Raw genomic sequence first — 18,440 nt, 5'->3', positions numbered from 1 at the left:
AGGATATAACCAGCAGAGGCAGAGGAAGTGTGTGGCAAAGCCAGAAATAACACAAGCAGAGGCTTGCAGGGTGTGTTTGAGGAACTCTGAGCAACTGAATCTCCCCGGGGCCTCAACTTGGCTGCTCAGCCCTGACACAGCCAAAGCAGGTTTTACTGAGGTTCTTACTTTGCAGTCACAAGGGTCATGAAACCAATCATGTGACCTGAAACTGTAGAGCAGCATCCTTCTGGTGTCTCTCTAAGGAAGCATCCATAGGGTTTCAACAAGTAGCACTGACAGTTTGCACGAATAGCCTACTTCTTCCTGAGTGCTGGGCAGTCATGGTCACAGCCTGCATAAGAAAGGATTGACTGTTGCAAAGAGAAGTGCACTTGATTAGGAGTGAAGATTGCGCTTATCTGTGTAAGGACAAATGTCTGGGTTGTTGTTAGGGATTGTGCTGGTTTAATAAAGTAGTGGTAGGTTCTCCTCCAATATCCATGACTTCACTAGCACTGAATAGTTAGCTTGGTTTCTAGCACCAGGCATGGTTTCCCTTTTGCTGAGCAGGTCTTGAGTCTGATTTAGAGAGCTTTTGGATACTGTGAAGGCATGCATACCACTACTGCACCCTTAGGGTAATTGTGCCACGCTTGTCCTTAATGTAGTTCATAGGAGTCCTAGCTGAGTAGTTCTGTTGGAAGCTTGGACTAAGGAAGCTTGCATGGTGCCTGTACGTTCACCTGGGGTTTGCATTTTATCTTAGCCAAAAGGCCAAGAAGTGATTCAACTTGAGTTCAGGTGTCTGTTTGTGTATGTCCAGGAAGGGAAATAGCAATTATATATGCTTTGTCTCTTTATAACAGATCACTGAAAGCCAGGCACATACTCTGGAAGATGAAGTAGCAGAGGCTTTACAAAAATTGATTTCCAAAGAAGCCAAGAATTATGAGGAGGCCCTGGATAAACCCACAAGCAGAACCGAGAATCAGGCTGGAAAAATACCAGAGAAAGTGGTATGTACCAATGTGTTAGGAATGTGTTCATGGCATGGGCATGTGTGTGTACACTTTTGTATTTTGTACAATTAGTGTCTTACCTGATGCCAAATAAAATTTGGAAAATGTAGCATTTTTAGCACACTGGAAACATATATCATATGATACAAGTATTTACACCATCCCAATGTGCTGGAACCAGGGTTCCATAGTTTTTTTGATATTCAATTTCCATTTACAATAAATGTTGTCATCTACTCCCAGTGCATGTGTGTGCATGTACATGTACACACACACACAGAGAGAGAGAGAGAGACAGAGAGAGACAGAGACAGAGAGACAGAGAGACAGAGAATAGCTCAGTCCTCTGCACAGCAGCCTCACACCTCCAGTCTTATCCTTCCTCTGTTCCAGGCTGTGCTCCTCCACCTGCCCCTTCCCCTTTTCATTGGTTCAGACGCCTGTCTATCACCTTTTATCTGGGCTTGCCATTTATCTTATTCCCCCATCCTGGACTTCTCTCTGCAGTTCCGTCTTGGAATCAACAGAACTACTGTGATCTTTTTCTCCTCCTTCAGTCTTCTTTATAATTCTGGAGAGATGGAGCATAGGAGGGTGTCAGATCCCTTGCTTTGCTTTAGATCCCCCCCGCAGAGTGCCCAGACCTGAAGCTCTCTCTCTAGCACTTCCAGCACCTTCTACAACACAAAGCAAGGCCATCTAGAATGCGTCACTTTTGTTGTTTGCTTCGGCTTTAGTTTTTCTCGGAAGGTGGTTGTTTGCTGGCCTCAGATCAGTGGCAAATATGCCTTCTGACCTTCTAAGTACTAGGCTATAGGCATGAACCACCACATGCAATGTGGTAATGTTTGTGTGGGGTTCATTTTGTTTTGGTGTGTGTTTGTGTTTCTCTCATGTAGTCCAAGCTGGCCCTGAACTTTCTGTGTACCCTAAGCTGTCTTTGAACTCTGAATCAAATCCTTCTGCCTCCACCTCCTGAGTTCCCAAATGCTTAGATTACAGATATGTACCAACAGACCCTGCAGTGATGCTATTTTAGATGGGCCAGAAAATAAGATTGGTTCTGTTCTACTCCAACAAGGCCACACCTCCTAAAAGTGTCACTCCCTGGTGACCAAGCATTCAACTCTATGAGCCGATGGTGGCCATTCCTATTCAAACCACCAAATGTTCCATATTCATCAAGGAACAGATGTACAGTTGTGATTTTCACAACCCTTCGCTTGTTACATTTATTCATTTCTAAAATGCCCATATGCTTGGCTTGTTAGTCATGTCGTCTAAAGGCACCAGTGCAAATAAAATATTCTTTCACAGTCCTGAGTGGGGTGCTAAGAATGCCATGCTAATTTTAAAAGACACACTCTCCCCTCCCACAAGGGTTAAGTTGCAGTGAAGACAGACTGTCTTCAAACAGTAGTCATTTTCATGGTGACTGCATCGAGTACTTGGAGAAAAGGCACCCGTTCTGCACTTAGGCTGAAAGACGGCTTCCCTGAGGAAGCCATTTGAGCTGAGAAGTAAAAGTCAAATAGGATTAACTTGTGAACAGGAGAGGTCACAATGTGTGGAGTATCCAGGCAACTAAAACTAGGCCTTGTAGCTGACACAGAAAGAGAGTTGTGATGTGAGACTGGGAAGTAGACCAGACCAGGCAAAGCTTCCAGAGCCCTGTATGGAGTCTGGTGCCTGCCGTGAAAGTCAGGGGGAAGTGATGATGGGATCGGCCTTCATCCACTTCCCATTGTGACCGAAGAATACCTGGGACTGGGTAACTTTTTAAGAAAAGAAATAGGGGCTGGAGAGATGGCTCATCAGTTAAGAGCATTGACTTCTCTTCCAGAAGACCCAGGTTCAATTCCCAACACCCACATGGTGGCTCACAACCTTCTGAAACTCCAGCCTCAGGGGATCCAGTGTCCTCTTCTGGCCTCCACTTTCCCAGGCATACACATAGTGCACAGACATACATGCAAGCAAAACACACATACACATAAAAATAAATAAATCTTTTTTTAAGAAAAATAAATATCTTTAGCTCACAGCTTGGAGGGTGAAAAGCCCAAGATGGGACAGTTTCTGGTCAGCTTCTGGTGAGGCCATGTGTTGCTCATCTGTGAGACGGGCAAAGGGAGGACAAGCAGATATATGTGTAAGAGGCAGAGGGATGCCAGTCACCTTTTGACAACCCACTCCCTCTCTCAGTAGCTAGACTGCTAACCTAGCCCAGTCTTGTCAACGGTGGAGAGACACAGTCTAGCACAGCCACCAGCAGCCAGAGGAGCACCCTTTCACCTAGAGACTCCACTCAGGTAAAGCCAGGACCCTTGACTACAGCTCAGGAAAGAATCCTAGAACAAGCCAGAGTGAAGCAAAGTGAGCAAATGTATTAACTGTTTAGACAGAAAATCATAGGACAAAAAGACAGCACACACCTAAGGTATGAGTACAGGCTCTCTGAGAGTCACATTTATGTGTCTTCACCATGGCTGTGTCTGTGACCCTATGCCTTTTTAAGTTAGAATGCAAAAAGGATGCAATTTCCATGTTTAAAAGATTAAGCAAGCTGGGGCCCTAAGATGGCCCAGCAGATAAAGACACCTACTGCCAAGCCTGGTGACCACCTGGTCACGTGGTAGAAGGAGAGTGTCTAAAGTTGTCCTGTGACCTCCACTCACGTGACTGGACACACACACACACACACACACACACACACACACACACACAAATAAATAAAAGTTTTAAAAGATTAAGCAAGCTTACAACTAAGTAAAGTTTAAAAATAATGTGAAATATATAAATTGGTTTCCTTTTGTAAATGAACGGCAAGGTGGTTTTATGGGGTGTGTTGTTTGGATTTAGAGATCGAGAGGGGTGCCAATTTGACAGAATTCTAGCCCTAGGCAAAGACAGAATTTGGTGCTTTTAACACCCCTGTTTGACAGGCCATTAACATGCCATTATCTCTGTAGGCAGTTTGGGCTTCATCTGTTACACTCAAGCTTCACGACTCTGTCAGCCAGAAAGCCAAAGTAGATCCCACAAGGCTTGCCTTCCCTTCTTATGGCCTCTTAATTGCCCCTGTCTTCTGGCCTGCCTCAGTTTCTCAAGAAAGACATTGTACCAGTCACTTTTCTATCTTTGTGATAAAAGCTACTTACAAAGGGGTTGATTTGTCCAGAGTGATAGGAGTCCACCACAATACAATGAGGAAGCAAGCCAGCATGGGGCAGAGGCTGGGGCAGTGACCTGAGAGTTCATATCTTAAACTGTAAGCAGGAAGTAAAGAGAAAAGTGGGAATGGTAGGTAGCTTTGAAACCTCAAAGCCAACCCCCAGTGACACACTTTCTCCAATAAGGTCATACCTCCTAAGCCTCCCCAGAAGGCACCATCACCTGGGAAATCAGGTATCCAAATGTCCAAGATTATGGGAAACATCTCATTCAGACCAACAGAAACATTAATCCATTCATGAGGGTGGAGCCTACATGAACTTACTATATCTCAAAGGTCCTACCTTCAATCTTTTCATTGGCAATTCAATTTTCTTTTTTTTTTTTTAATTTATTTATGTTTATTTTATGGCATTGGTGTTTTGACTGCATGTATGTCTGTGTGAGGATGTCTGATCTCCTAGAACTGGAGTTACAGATAGTTGTGAACTGCCACATGGGTGCTGGGAATTGAACTCGGGTCCCCTGGAAGAGCAGCAATGCTCTTAACCAATGAGCCACCTCTCCAGCCCCAGCAATTTAAATTTCAATGTGAGGGGTTTTTTTTGTTTTGGTTTGGTTTGCTTTGGTTTTTTGAGACAGGGTTTCTCTGTGTAGCTTTGTGCCTGTCCTGGATCTCACTCTGTAAACCAGGCTGGCCTTGAACTCACAAAGATCCACCTGGCTCTGCCTCCTGAGTGCTGGGATTAAAGGCGTGCGCCACCACGGCCCAGCCTCAATGTGAGTTTTAACATGTATAAACCATATTCAAGCCATAGCAGGTGTGTGTGTGTGTGTGTGTGTGTGTGTGTGTGTGTGTGTGTGTGTATAGGTTCATGTGCATGTGTACATGTGGGTATGTTTACATGTAGGCATGTGTACATGTCAGCATGCAGTCATGTGAAAGCCAGAGGACAACTTCCGGTGCTATTCATCAGGCACCATCCCCTGTGTGTTTTGAAACAGGGTCTCCCACTGACTGGGAACTCACTAAGCAAAATAAGTTAGCTGTCATCAAGCCAAAGAAATCTGCCTATTTCCTCCTTCTTGGCACTATGATTACAAGCATGTGCCACTGTGCTCAACTTTTATTTTTAATGTGGGTTCAGGAATCAAACTCAGGGCTTTGTGCTCATAAAGCGAGCACTTTACCAACCCAGCTTTGTCTCTGGCCTCCTTGAAGCAGATTTTAAGCAAAGGCTCTATAAGTTCAAATTGCTAGAAAGATACCTCAGTCCACAAAGTATAAGATACTGAACTGAGAAGACATTTGAGATGGATGGTATACCAGTTTGAAAGAGGGGGTGAAGGACTGTGTGGACTAACATGGGTTACTGGAGAAAGAGATGCAAAAATTGCCATAAGAATTTAGAGTAGAACCAACAAGGATAGTGATGGATTAGATGGGGGGAAATAAAGAAAAAATAAAGAAGAAAATCTCTTAGATTTTTGTTTAGTCTACTGAATGGCAAATGCACTTTCACCAAAATAGGAACAAAGATCAAGTCTGGAAAGGAAAAAAATATTATGTAACATCCAGACACAAAAGCCTCCTGGAAGTTCCAAGGTGTAAGTACAGTTACTGATGAAGGGTCTGAAAAGCTTCCCTGGTCCACCCCACTCCACCCCTATGCACTATGTGAATCCAGACTCTCTCCTCCTCAATGAAAGACACATGAAGGGGAACGTGGCCAAAGTGTAGACATCCTCAGTCTAGTCTCTCCTGAGCCACACCAAGATATTTTCTCAAGGTAGCAAGCACATACCTGGAACCTGCAGGATCTTGTGAAGGAGGAAGAACCCTGAGAATTCACATTCAAGGTCACCAGAAAGGAGAGAGCAGAATTGGAATTACATTAGTCCTAAACCATCTTTATTTATTTTCTGTTGTAATTTTCCCCTCACTGAAGACTCCGGTGGCAGCAATTCAAGATGGCTTTGCTAACAGGGAAAATGACGAAACAGTGTCTAACACCTTGACCTTGTCGAATGGCTTGGAAAGGAGAACTAACCCCCACAGTGAAGATGACTTTGAGGAACTCCAGTATTTCCCCAACTTCTATGCATTACTGACAAGCATCGATTCAGGTAACCGCCACTTTATGACCGTGAGGAAAGGAAGTGAGACAGTAATTCTTGGAAATGTGTGGGTGGTTTTCCTGTTCGTGGTTCCCAAGTGCAGCTCCCTATGACATACACTGTTGGCTGGGAAAAGCATTTCACATCATTTTTTTTTAAAAAAGCAGTGTACTAGCCATGGAAAGAGTAATCAGGAAATATGGAGTTTCTGGATAATTTAATCTTGTTAACAGACAGTTCATTTATTTGTTCAATAAACAGTTATGAAACATCTGCTGTGTACAAGTACCCAAATCTGTCACAGGCTGAGATGAATCACCAGCCTGCCCTGACCCCACTCAGCCTTCACTCTTAGTATAGCTGCTTTTTTGTTATCAGCCTTTTTTATTTTAATTATTCCTTCATTCATTTTGTGTGTGGGCACACATGCCACAGTGCACATATAAAAATTGGAGGACAGTTTGCTGGAATCAGTTTTTTCTCTCTACTGCAGTGGGTCCTAGGGATGGAACTCAGGTCATCAGGCTTGGCAGCAGATGCTTTTAGCACCCATGCTGTCTCTCTGGCCCTTCAGCTTTCTCTAATTCTCTTCTCAGCTTTAATGGTGTATAATTAATATGTATACCCCTATAATTCTAGCTCTTGGGAGGCTGAGGTAGAAGGATTACCATGAGCATGGGTCCAGCCTGGTCTGTATCATGAGCTTGAGGCCAGCTTTAGCTACATAGCAAGATCCTATCTCACACAGATACACACACACACACACACACACACACACACACACACACACACAATTGTATACAATAGACATATAACATGGCGTTTTGGTGCTCATCTGCATTGTGAAATGAACATCCTGGTCAGGCCAATGACTATGTGTCTATCATCCATACAAGTAATTGCTATTGTCTCTTTTCTTATTCTTGTTATTGTGAGAAATGGCTCCTAGCAAATTTCAAGTATGTAATCCAGTGTTGTCAGCCATCTGACCAAGCTACACAGACTCCAGATTTATTCACATTATAGAACAGAAACATGATACCTTTGACCAGCATCTCCCAGTCTTACCCAGTCCTGGGCAATGACATTCTACTCTCTACCTCTTTGATTTAGCTATTTTAAATTCCACATACATTTGTCTTTCTGTAAGCACAGAGGAGGTGTCAGGACCTACTTTTAATACCAAAATCCACACATACTCAAGTCCTTTATATAACATGGTACAAAGACTGTGGCTGAAGCTCAGAGGTAGAATGCTAGCCTAGCGTGTCCAAGGCTTGGTTTTAATTACCTGTAACACACAGGAACACACACACACACACACACACACACACACACACACACACACACACATGGGAGAGAGAGAGGTGGGGTAGGATATAGTATTTTCATATAATCATCTCACATCCTTCTGTGGACTTTAAATCATCTCTGAATTACATGCAATGCCTACCACAATGTAAGTGCTATGCCCATGGTTGTTATACTGTATTGCTTGGAAACTAGTGGAAGATAATGACCTATCTATGCTCAGGAAACATGCGGTCATATTTTTTCTTGAATATTTTTGATCCTCAGTAAGTTGAATCCAAGAATAACGAAGCCTTGGGTTCGGAACTGAGAGAATGCTGTATGTGTCTTTGTGTCTGACCTGTTTTACCTCGAGTGTTTTCTAGGCACATGATCAAAAACAAAACATCAAGACAAAATCCTGCCCATTGCATTAAATCTTTTTGCAAAGCTTTCGTTTTCTTCCCTTAGTGGGAACTTTACTTGTACTCCTCTAAATTATTCAAGACATTGCTTACTAGACATTTTCTGCTTTGGTTTTCCTGTGAGTTCACATGAGCATTGGGTGAAGAGAAGCCAGAGCCCAAACACATTTGGTAAATTGTCCTTTTTTAAATGAGTCCTTCCAGGTCTCATCAGTCACGCGTGTACTGACCTGTCTGTAGGGTTTGGCTCCTGTTTGTTTCTGGTTGATCTACCAATTATGATGGTCTTAAACTCTTCTGTTCCTGTTCAGGCAGATACCCCGCACTGCCCCAATGGCTTTCCCTGTCTCTATGGCAGCCCTCAAGTGAACAGTGGTGTAAAAATTTCTGGAGTTGTAATCTGTTTCCTCATAAAAAGATCATAGGATGAACTTCCATCCCTGGAGAACTCTGTTTGTCCTTCAGGTCCAGACACTGGCCAGATGGCACAGGCCTCTCTGCCTGAATGAATCTGCGAGGCTGTGTCTGGGGGATCTGTTCTGAGCCATCCTGCCCCATTGGCTGGCAAATGACCAGCTCAGAACCTGTGTCATTCTGGTGAGTCACTTCTCATCAGTGAAGGGCATCAGCATAATACTAAATATACAGGCACACCCTTGATGGAGGGGCAGCCAAAGTCACTCGTCACGCCTGTTTTAGGATCTCCCTAACTCAGCTTCCTCCCAACCTGTGAGTTTTATGGTATACTTATGGTATATTTCAAATTCCACTGTGTGGAATGTTCTTTGTTTTCTCTTTCAGGTTTATTTGTTTTAAGACACTGTCTCATAGATCCCAGGCTGACCTCAAACTCTGTATCAAGGATGACCTTGAACTTCTAACCCTCCTGCCTCTAGTTCCCAAATGCTGGGACTGTAGACATGTGTCACCACATCTGGTTTATTCAGTGCTAGAGTTTAAGCCTCAGGGCCTTGAACATGCTAGGCAGACACTGTACCAACTGAGCTATAATCTCAGCCCCAGAAGTGATCTCTTTTCTATTTTAATACTACAATATTTCAGATGAAATTAAAGCACCCTGGGAAAGTTAAAATGTGCTCATTTCTAAAGTAGTTTCATACAGCTATAAACTGCCCTGTATTCCCAATTGTGTCTTAGTTTTTGTTTTTTAAGTTCAGTGTTTGTGAGATTCGTTATAAATGAAGAGGGAGATATTTCAATAATTATGCTTTACTTCCTAAATTAACAGTGAAAGATAAAACTATTTTCTATTAGTTGTCTTTAAATTATTTTTGTTCCCATGGGGGCTTGAGAGATGGCTCAGCAGTTAAGAGCACGGACTGCTCTTCCAGAAGACCTGGGTTCAATTCCCAGCACCCACGCTGCGGTCACAACCCTCTGTAACTGCAGTTCCAGAGGATCTGTCACCCTCTTCTGGCCTCTGCAGGTACTGGGTGCCTGTGGTACACAAACATGTGGCACCTATGCACACATAAAGTAATATAAATATTTTTAATTAACTATTTTGTTCTCTTAACATAGAAAAAGAAGCAAAAGAGAAAGAAACACTGATCACTATCATGAAGACGTTGATTGATTTTGTGAAAATGATGGTCAAATATGGCACCATATCTCCAGAAGAAGGCGTTTCCTACCTTGGTGAGAATTCTGCTTTATTTTTACCATGGCCGCTTTCATTGTTCAAAACAAATTAAGTATCTGGCAATAATCACCCCACTGATTTGATGATTTATGCCAGAGCAGCCCAGATCTCCAGGGTAACAGAATTGCTCGGCTTAGTGATGCATACAAATAAAATTCATTAGACATTTTCTACTTTTCATCTTAACAAATACAGCTTGAAGAAAAATCTTTTACATTTTTCATATTAAATCTTATTAGTGTTTTTAAAATATTCTCCAGGGAGAAATTTTATTACAATTTAACTCATTAACTTTTTTTTAACTCGTGCTTGGTAGTCTGGATTAAATCCTGATTTTCCCCTCTGAGTACTGTATGTGGCAAGGAGAAAGAGTATTGGCGAGCCTCACTCTGCTGTGCTGGAAGGCCCTGCTCCTTGCAAGGCTTCACTTCTTATATCTGTAAAATGAAGAATAAAACAACTCTCAGGTCACACTTCATCACTGAGGGAAGTCGGGGCAGGAACTCAAGGCAAGAACCTGGAAGAAGGAACTGATGCAGAGGCTTACCATTAGAACTGATGCAGAGGCTTACCATTAACTGGGCACTTCCATATCAATCATTTATTTATTATGTATACAACATGTATTACTGCAGGCCAGAAGAGAGCACCAGATCTCATTACAGATGGTTGTGAGCCACCATGTAGTTGCTGGGAATTGAACTCAGGACCTCTGGAAGAGCAGTCAGTGCTCTTAACCTCTGAGCTATCTCTCTAGCCCCTGTTGGGGCATTTTTACAATTGAGGTTCCCCCTGCCTAAATGACTCTAGCTTGTGTCAAGTTGACATAAAACTAGCCAGCACACACATGATGCACTACAGGCAAAATATTCATACACATACATTAAAAAAGTTAAAATATGGTTTCTCAGGTATGTATTGCAAGTGCTCAACTGATTGATTATTTTTAAGGGCTTTTGTTTCCCTGAGTACTTGTCACCAACCATGTGCTTTGGGCAAGGTGACCTCATAGCCTCTTACTCACCTGGGGCAAAGAGAAACAAATAGATGAAGTAATGCCACTGGTCAGCATGATCCAAAATCATTCAGCAGGAACCCAGGATTTTCTATGTAAAAACAGTTTTACTGGTTTTATTTTGATTGTAAAAAGAGCATATTGTGGGCTGGAGAGATGGCTCAGAGGTTAAGAGCACTGACTGCTCTTCCAGAGGTCCCGAGTTCAATTCCCAGCAACCACATGGTGGCTCACAGCCATCTGTAATGAGACCTGGTGCCCTCTTCTGGTGTGCAGACATGCATACAAACAGTATACATACGAACACTGTATACATAATAAATAAATAATCTTTAAAAAAAAAAAAAGCATATTGCTTGTAAAAAAAAATCATTCAAGGCAAAAGAAAAACGAAAAGAAAAGAAAGAGGAAGAAACATGAAAGAAAGTTAAAATCACTCTGATACCTATCCCTTCATAACATTTTGATTTACAGTCTTCCAGGTATCTTGTCTCTAGGTATATATGTGTGCATACCTACGCTCTTTTGTCTTAAAAAGAAGTATGTTCATGCTACAATTGATGCGGTCCAGCCAACTCTATTCCTCTAACACAGTGGTTCTCAACCTTCCTAACACTGCGACCCTTTAATACAGTTACATTGCAGTGACCCACCAACCATAAAATTATTTTGTTGTAATTTTGCTACTATTGTCAATTGTAATGTAAATACCATGTTCCAATGCTTTTAGGTGACCCCTGTGAATGGGGTCACGATCCCCGGGTTGAGAACTACTGCTGTACAGTAGAGTAGACACTATTCAGGACAATGTAAACCATGTGACTTGGGGAATTCTGGGCTTTGTCATTTCTCCTGTGGAAAAAGGTTCAAGATATCGCTGAGACTTATGTGTAAGCAGCTGTTCCTGCTTCTACCTGAAGCTAAGTGTCTAACATGGTAACCACTAACCACAAGTTACTACTTAAGTGAAAAGTCATTAAAATTAAGTGCTTATTAGCTAAGCTAGTTGGCCAGGCACGGTGGCCCAAGCCTGTAATAATCCCAGCACTGGGGAAGCTAGGGTTAGGAAGATTAAAAAGGAGTCGGAAGCCAACCTTGGCTGCCGGGAAAGTGTCAGGTCAGCCTAGGGTAGAATGGGACTCTGCTTTAAAGGAAATTAAAAAATAAAAATGAATAAATAAATAAAATCTAAGACAGGAGTGGTGAGGAGGCACACATGTGGGAGTAAACGTTTGATATCGTTTCTCAGGAAATTAAAGCATATTTCTTCTCCTCTTCTTCCTAGAAAACTTGGATGAAACAATTGCTCTGCAGACCAAGAACAAACTAGAAAAAAATACTACTGAGAGTGAAGGCAAGCTCTACCCAGGTGGGAGTTCCTTAACTGGGGCGGGTTTTATTTTTCCTAGCCGTTCAAAGAATGACTGGTTTTAGTGGTAAATAATGAGCCCTCGGGAAACATTAATAAAGCGTTACAGATTTCAAAACATTTTAAAATCTCTAATTCAACCATAGGAATAACCACATGTAACTTTGGCTACTTTATAGCCCATCCTGGCAGAGAATTCGTATTGCCACAAGCATGGAAAAGTTCTTTTGTTTGGGGTCTTCTTTGTTGTTGTTGTTGTTGTTGTTTATTTGTTTGTTTGTTTGGCTGGCTGACTGGGAACTGACACAGAGCCTCAGTGGGGAAGGCAAGCATTCTACCATGCAGCCCCCCCTCTGGCGCTGCACTAGGAAATAACTCGGGATGGTAACAGAGCCTCCATTGGGGTCACTTTCTTAGCACTTCTTGAGACTGCCACCCCAGGCCATCTGTCATTCCCCACTGCCCCCACGTCTCCTCTCCCTCCTCCAGATGATCCCTCTGGGGTGCTCTGTGCTCCTCCACAACGAGCCCTTTTCCAGCGTTCCTCTTCCATTCACAGCCCAGCCAACAACACAGAACTGAGCTGTGTGAAGAAGACTCTTCCTCTCGAGGCGGGGAGGGAGGAACAAAAAGAAAAGATTGCAGGCTGTGTGTTTGTGTGCTTTAGCCATTCTGCCCCCAGCACAGAAATCACACACATGTTGGTGATGCTGTAGTGTGCCCTTCAGAATGATACTTTCATGCAGGGTTTTTTTTTAAATCTGGTTTTAATGCTAGGGTTCAAAGGCAGCCTTTCATGCTTGTTAGGCATTCTATCAGGCAGCTCCATATTTAGTCTTTAAATGGGTTTTTTCTTTTGTATTTATTTGTTTTATGTGTATGAGTGTGTGTGTGTGTGTGTGTGTGTGTGTGTGTGTGTGTGTGTGTAGAGACCAGACGTCAACATCAAGTGGCATCCTTATTGCTTCCCACCTTATTTATTGAGACACAATCATTAACTGAACCTGGAGCTCATACATTTGGCTACATTAACTGGCTAGCAAGCCCATAAATCCCCCTATAGTTGCCTCTCCAGTGCCAGGAACTCAAGAGGTCAGAAGGAGGCATTGGTAGTTCAAGGCCAAGCTAGGCTACATGAGAACTTGTCTCAAAAAAAAAAAAATATTATTATTATTATTTGTAACCAAGACCTATATAGCACATCCCAGTTGTCCACACTAAATTAAGATAAATAGGGCTGAGTGTTTGGGTTGTCTTTACTCTTTTGCTCTTTTAGGGGCCTGCCACCCAGCTCCCAAATAAAGCACACAGAGAGGCTTATTATTTCTTATAAATGCTCAGCCTTACCTTGACTTGTTTTTAGCCAGCTTTTTGTAACTTAAATTAGCCCATCTACCTTTTGCCTCTAGGCTTTTACCTTTCTCTATTTCTGTATATCTTTGTTTACTTCTTTCTCTGTGGCTTCCTATGTAGCTGGGGGTTTGGGGAGGGGAACACCTGGCCCCTGGAGTCTTCCTCCTTCTCTTGCTCCTCAATCTTTCTTGCCAGATTTCTCTTCCTATTTCTTCTCTTTGCCTGCTAGACCTGCCTATTCTTTCATGCCAAGCTATTGGCCATTCAGCTCTTTATTAGACCATCAGGTGTTCTAGATAGGCACAGTAACACAGCTTCACAGAGTTAAACAAATGCAGCATAAAAGAATGAAACACATCTTTCCATCATTAAGCAATGTTGCATAGCATAAATAAATGTAATGCATCTTAAAATAATATTCTACAACAGCTGAGGGTATAATTCAGTGGTAGAGCACTTGCCTAGCATGCATGAGGCTCTGGGTTTGATCACCAGCTTAGGTCCTCCTCAGAGAGGGAGGGAATGAAGGAGGGAGGGAGGGAAGACAAATAGTTTCGATTGTATATGCCAGCTACTCTGAAGGCTGAGGCAGGAGGATTGCTTAAGCTAGGGATTCAAGGATAACATAGTGAAAGCCAATCTCTAATATGATAATAACAAAGCAAGACACAATCATTAGTCGCTCTCTAATGACAATATGGTCGAAGGAAGAGTGCCCATGAAGAATTTGGAGTGCTGGGAGTCTGGGCCCAGCTTCTTATTAACTCCGGGTGGGGGAGGGGGCGACCATGAGCATCTCTTTGTTCCCGGGGCCTCTGTTTCCTCTTCTGTGAAATGAAGATAGAGGGTTGGATTGGATAACCACTGGGATCCCTTTCAGTTCAAAAACTATAATGTGACCTCAGACTCTATCTTTTCAATAAAGTTTGTTCTGTATTAAGAATTAAGGAAGGTAGGAAATGGTGTTATAACCGCAGTGCGCTTATCTGATCACAGTGCCATCGGAGCAGAGTCATGGAGAAACCGACAGCACCAAGGAAGAAGCCGCCAAGATGGAAAAGGAATACGGAACCCTGAAGGACTCTACAAAGGATGATAACTCCAACGTAGGAGGAAAGACAGATGAAGCCAAAGGTCTGGCTTTAACAGCTCTGGGTTGGCAATGAAACTGGGGAGGCAGAAGGTTTCAACACTCAAGTAGGGCGGTCCAAACAAAGCCCCTCCCACCATAGCACGATCTGCTTCGTTAAGATTCCCAGTGCAGGGTGATCCGACATCAGACCCACACAGTGCAGTCTGAGTAGTTAAGATTAGCATGTGGCACCTTTGCTTAAGTAACAGTGTGTTTTAATGGTCTTCAGTCTTCTGGGATGGCAGATTGGTTTCATTCTTTAGTTGTGCTTGGGAAGGGATGTTCATGGTTGAGGGAATATCTACAGTCATTTATGTATTTGTTTTAATATTCAGTTTATAATCCTGATTTATTGAGCAATACTTACTTATTTCTTTAGAGAAGAAAGGATTTATTGGCTTACAATTCCATATTTTGTTTAGTTGGTTTGGCTTAGTGTTTTGAGACACGCTAGTCCAGACTGATCTAGAACTCTCTATGTAACCCAGGCTGGCCTCAAACTTAGGGCAACCCTCCTGCCTCAGCCTTTTGTGTACTAGAATTACAGGCATGAGCAATATTTCTTTAAGTTGTTTAATGGTTTTCTAAATAATCACAGTACAACTTACTCAGCCAGGTTGTTCAAGTGTACCAGTTTAACAAAGCAAACTCCTTACTTACTCAAGAAGTGATGCAGCATGGAAATTCCTTTAAGAACTTGATAAAAATCATAAATTCAATGCATCAATTTGCCTTAAAAAATAAATTTATTCATGGCCTACAAAATTCACATCTTCTTAGAATTTTCCAAGCTTTCCCAGAAACCACCCACCCTCCAGGAAAACAACTTGATAGAGTTTTAAATTCTAAATTGTTAAATCTTTTGGTCGGGACAGGATGTGGATCCTGTGGTATGCTCATGGTTTGAACCCTTTTATTACAAGTCTCATTGTTGCTTCATTAAAAAAATTACATCCCTGTGCACCAAGACACCTTTTTTGAAACACTGAAGCATCTTTATCAGAAGCTGGGCAGAGATGTTGGATCCTGCTTTACCTTTCTATCGTTAGGAAATGTTGACCTCTTTCATATAATTGGAGCCTGCTCACCAGTGTCTCATTAGTAGGTTCATTTGGGCATTTTATTCCTCAGGAAAAGAGGAGGGTGGAAGTGGGTCAGTTCTCTCTCCTGGAGGAGGGGAATTGGCACTCAGCTAAGTAGTCATCTGAGAACACAGTACTGGACTCTACATTGGCTTTGTGTAACTTTCCATGGTAATGAGTGGATGGGCTTTGCTTCTCCTTGCTATGCTATAAGGTAATATAATTACTTATGCCATAACTCTTTAACATTTTTTACATCTATTTATTTACTTATTTATTTATTGTGTGTGTACACACAAACTCTAACATTCATGAGCGCATACACACATTACAGCACACATGGGTGTCCAGAGGACAGCTTGTTCTCTCCTCCTACCATGTGACATCCAAGGATGGAACTCATAGGCAGAGTGCCAGAAGTGCCCTTTACCTACTGAGCCATCTCATTGGCCCTGGATTTGCTAACATTTTTTCAATTTTTTTGAGACAGAGTCTAACTATGTAGCCTTAGCTGGCCTGGAACTCGATGCTCACACCAGGCTGCCCTCAAACTCACAAAGATCCACCTGTCTCAGCCTCTCCAGTGCTGAGATTAAAGACATGTGCCACCATGCCTGGCTGTTATAATTTTCTATTGTCCTTCCATTCTTGTCCATTAGTGATGATTTTATGGGGAAATTGTCACAGTGTGGCCATAGGAACCCCTTTCTATTCCACGGTTGTCTTTTTAGCACCCACCTTTACTTCCCGCTACCAAGATTCCCTAGAGCCACTCCAGATTTTCTTTCCACAAGACTGGAGACCAATTCCCTCATGGAAACCCATTTCCTCCCTCCCTCCCTTCTTTCCTTCTCTTATTCCTTCATGTGCAAAAGTCATATTCCCCAGGAGCACAGCAACCACACAATAAGTCCTTTAACCTGCTTGGGCAGCATGCCGAGTGCTGAGGATGACACCCTCTATTGTGGTGCAAGCATCCCCAGGCACGGGCGTAACATAGCTCTGCTTTTCTATTTGTAAAGAAAACACTGTGAATAACGGAGCATGAAAGAAGGGATGGTACTGACTATGTAGAATGGGAGTGCGTGTTAGTCACCTTTATGTCACCCTAACAAAACACCTGAGACTCGTAAAGAGAAGGGTTGGGTTTGAAAGGATCCAGTCCATCATCTGTTGGTCTCCTTGCTTGGGGCCTGTGGTAGGTGGGACATTGTAGGAGGGCACTGGCAGAGCAAAATCACTCACTTCAAGGGGGAAGAACAAGGTAGCAGCTGGAGTCCTACCATGCACCCTCCCCACCATCACCACCACCACCATCACCACCACCACCATCACCACCACCACCATCACCACCACCACCATCACCACCACAACCATCACCACCACCATCACCACCACCACCATCACCACCACAACCATCACCACCACCACCATCACCACCACCACCATCACCACCACAACCATCACCACCACCACCATCACCACCACAACCATCACCACCACAACCATCACCACCACAACCATCACCACCACCACCATTACCACCACCACCACCACCACCTCTTAAAGTTTCCACAACACGCTATGGTGCCACCCTGGGAACCTGTACCTAGGGAGACCTTCCAGATCTGTTCTGCATCAGACCATCTGCAGACCGGTACTGGTGAGAGATCTCATCCTTCGTGGGCTTTCCATCTGATAGTGATGCAGGGAGAAGAGGGTAAAACTCCATCCATCTAGTGTTACTCTTCCTATTCGTTCTCCTGGGTCTTTAGGAAGGTGGTAGAGATTTAGGGCTTAAATTAGCTTCCTGCTCCACACAGCCCTTGACTACATTACACTAGGGTAAGAACAAACAAGTCCAGCATAGCTTAGAAAGCACCAAACTAAACAATGTGTTAAGGACCAACGTTCGCCTTTGTCTTACACTTGCTTGTTTGCGCTGTTTTTCAATGGTTATTTGGCTTCTGTTATAAAATCCAGTAAGGAACACCCACTGGCTCTATGCAAAAATACATGCCTGGATGTGGCTGAAGACAAGACTGGTGGGTTGCTACTTCTTTTGCTTTCTCTCTTTTTTCTTTTGCTTTCTTTATTTAAATATAAGGACTTTAACCCTGGTTGGCTTGGAACTCACTCTGTAGCTCAGTCTGGCTGTTGCATTTGTAACAGTCCTCTTGGATCAGTTTTCTGAGTGTTGGAAATAAAGACCTCAGCCACCATGCCTGGAAGAGATCATTCTCCTCTACATAGGCAAGCACAAGCCATACACATACATCCTACTTTTTGGTGAGCAGGCATGTGGAGTACAGGCTTTTCTCAAGAGGGGAACGTTGGAGGCACTGTAGAATAGACCATAGACTAAGGTAATGGCCCAGCTAAAAGGAATAATTGTAAGCAGGACACATTGGCAAGAATGTTTGCAGAGAGTCTCTTTTGGTTTGGGAGTATGAAGTGATGGTCCCATGTAATCACAGTAAATGTTTCTTAACCATGCCAAGCAGATTGTGGACCTCTGAGCAATAAATATAGGACTAATAGTAACAACAACACAATTCTACTTTTTTATCACTTCACTTTACAAAATATGTCGACATGCATTTAGTTTCATGAAAATCCAATATAGTAACTGGAGAGCCAGCTCTGTGGTTCAGAGCACTGGCTGCTCTTGCAGAGGAACAGGATCTGGTTCCCAGCTCCCATATCAGTGGCTCACCACCACCAGTAACTACAGCTCCAGAGGATCCAATGCCTTCTTCTGAGCTCCTCAGGCACAAGCACACTTGTGGCATACCTTCACACAGACACACATAAACAA

At 43.0% G+C, this 18,440-nt stretch overlaps 1 protein-coding gene across 1 annotated transcript in view; it reads left to right on the top strand.

The window, feature by feature from the left end:
* Scg3 (secretogranin III) overlaps positions 1 to 18,440 on the top strand; it is a 41,737-nt gene that overhangs the window by 8,053 nt on the left and 15,244 nt on the right. Inside the window, exons 6-10 of the mRNA XM_036192766.1 lie at positions 849 to 998; positions 6,125 to 6,302; positions 9,551 to 9,667; positions 11,972 to 12,055; positions 14,405 to 14,542. Of these exons, the coding sequence (XP_036048659.1) occupies positions 849 to 998; positions 6,125 to 6,302; positions 9,551 to 9,667; positions 11,972 to 12,055; positions 14,405 to 14,542 (667 nt within the window). The remainder of the gene's footprint in view (positions 1 to 848; positions 999 to 6,124; positions 6,303 to 9,550; positions 9,668 to 11,971; positions 12,056 to 14,404; positions 14,543 to 18,440) is intronic.

This window comes from Onychomys torridus, chromosome 7, assembly GCF_903995425.1.
Source record: "Onychomys torridus chromosome 7, mOncTor1.1, whole genome shotgun sequence".
Taxonomy (NCBI): Eukaryota; Metazoa; Chordata; class Mammalia; order Rodentia; family Cricetidae; genus Onychomys; species Onychomys torridus.
The sequence above is the reverse complement of the archived record's forward strand: the minus strand, read 5'-3'. Positions and strand labels throughout refer to the sequence as shown.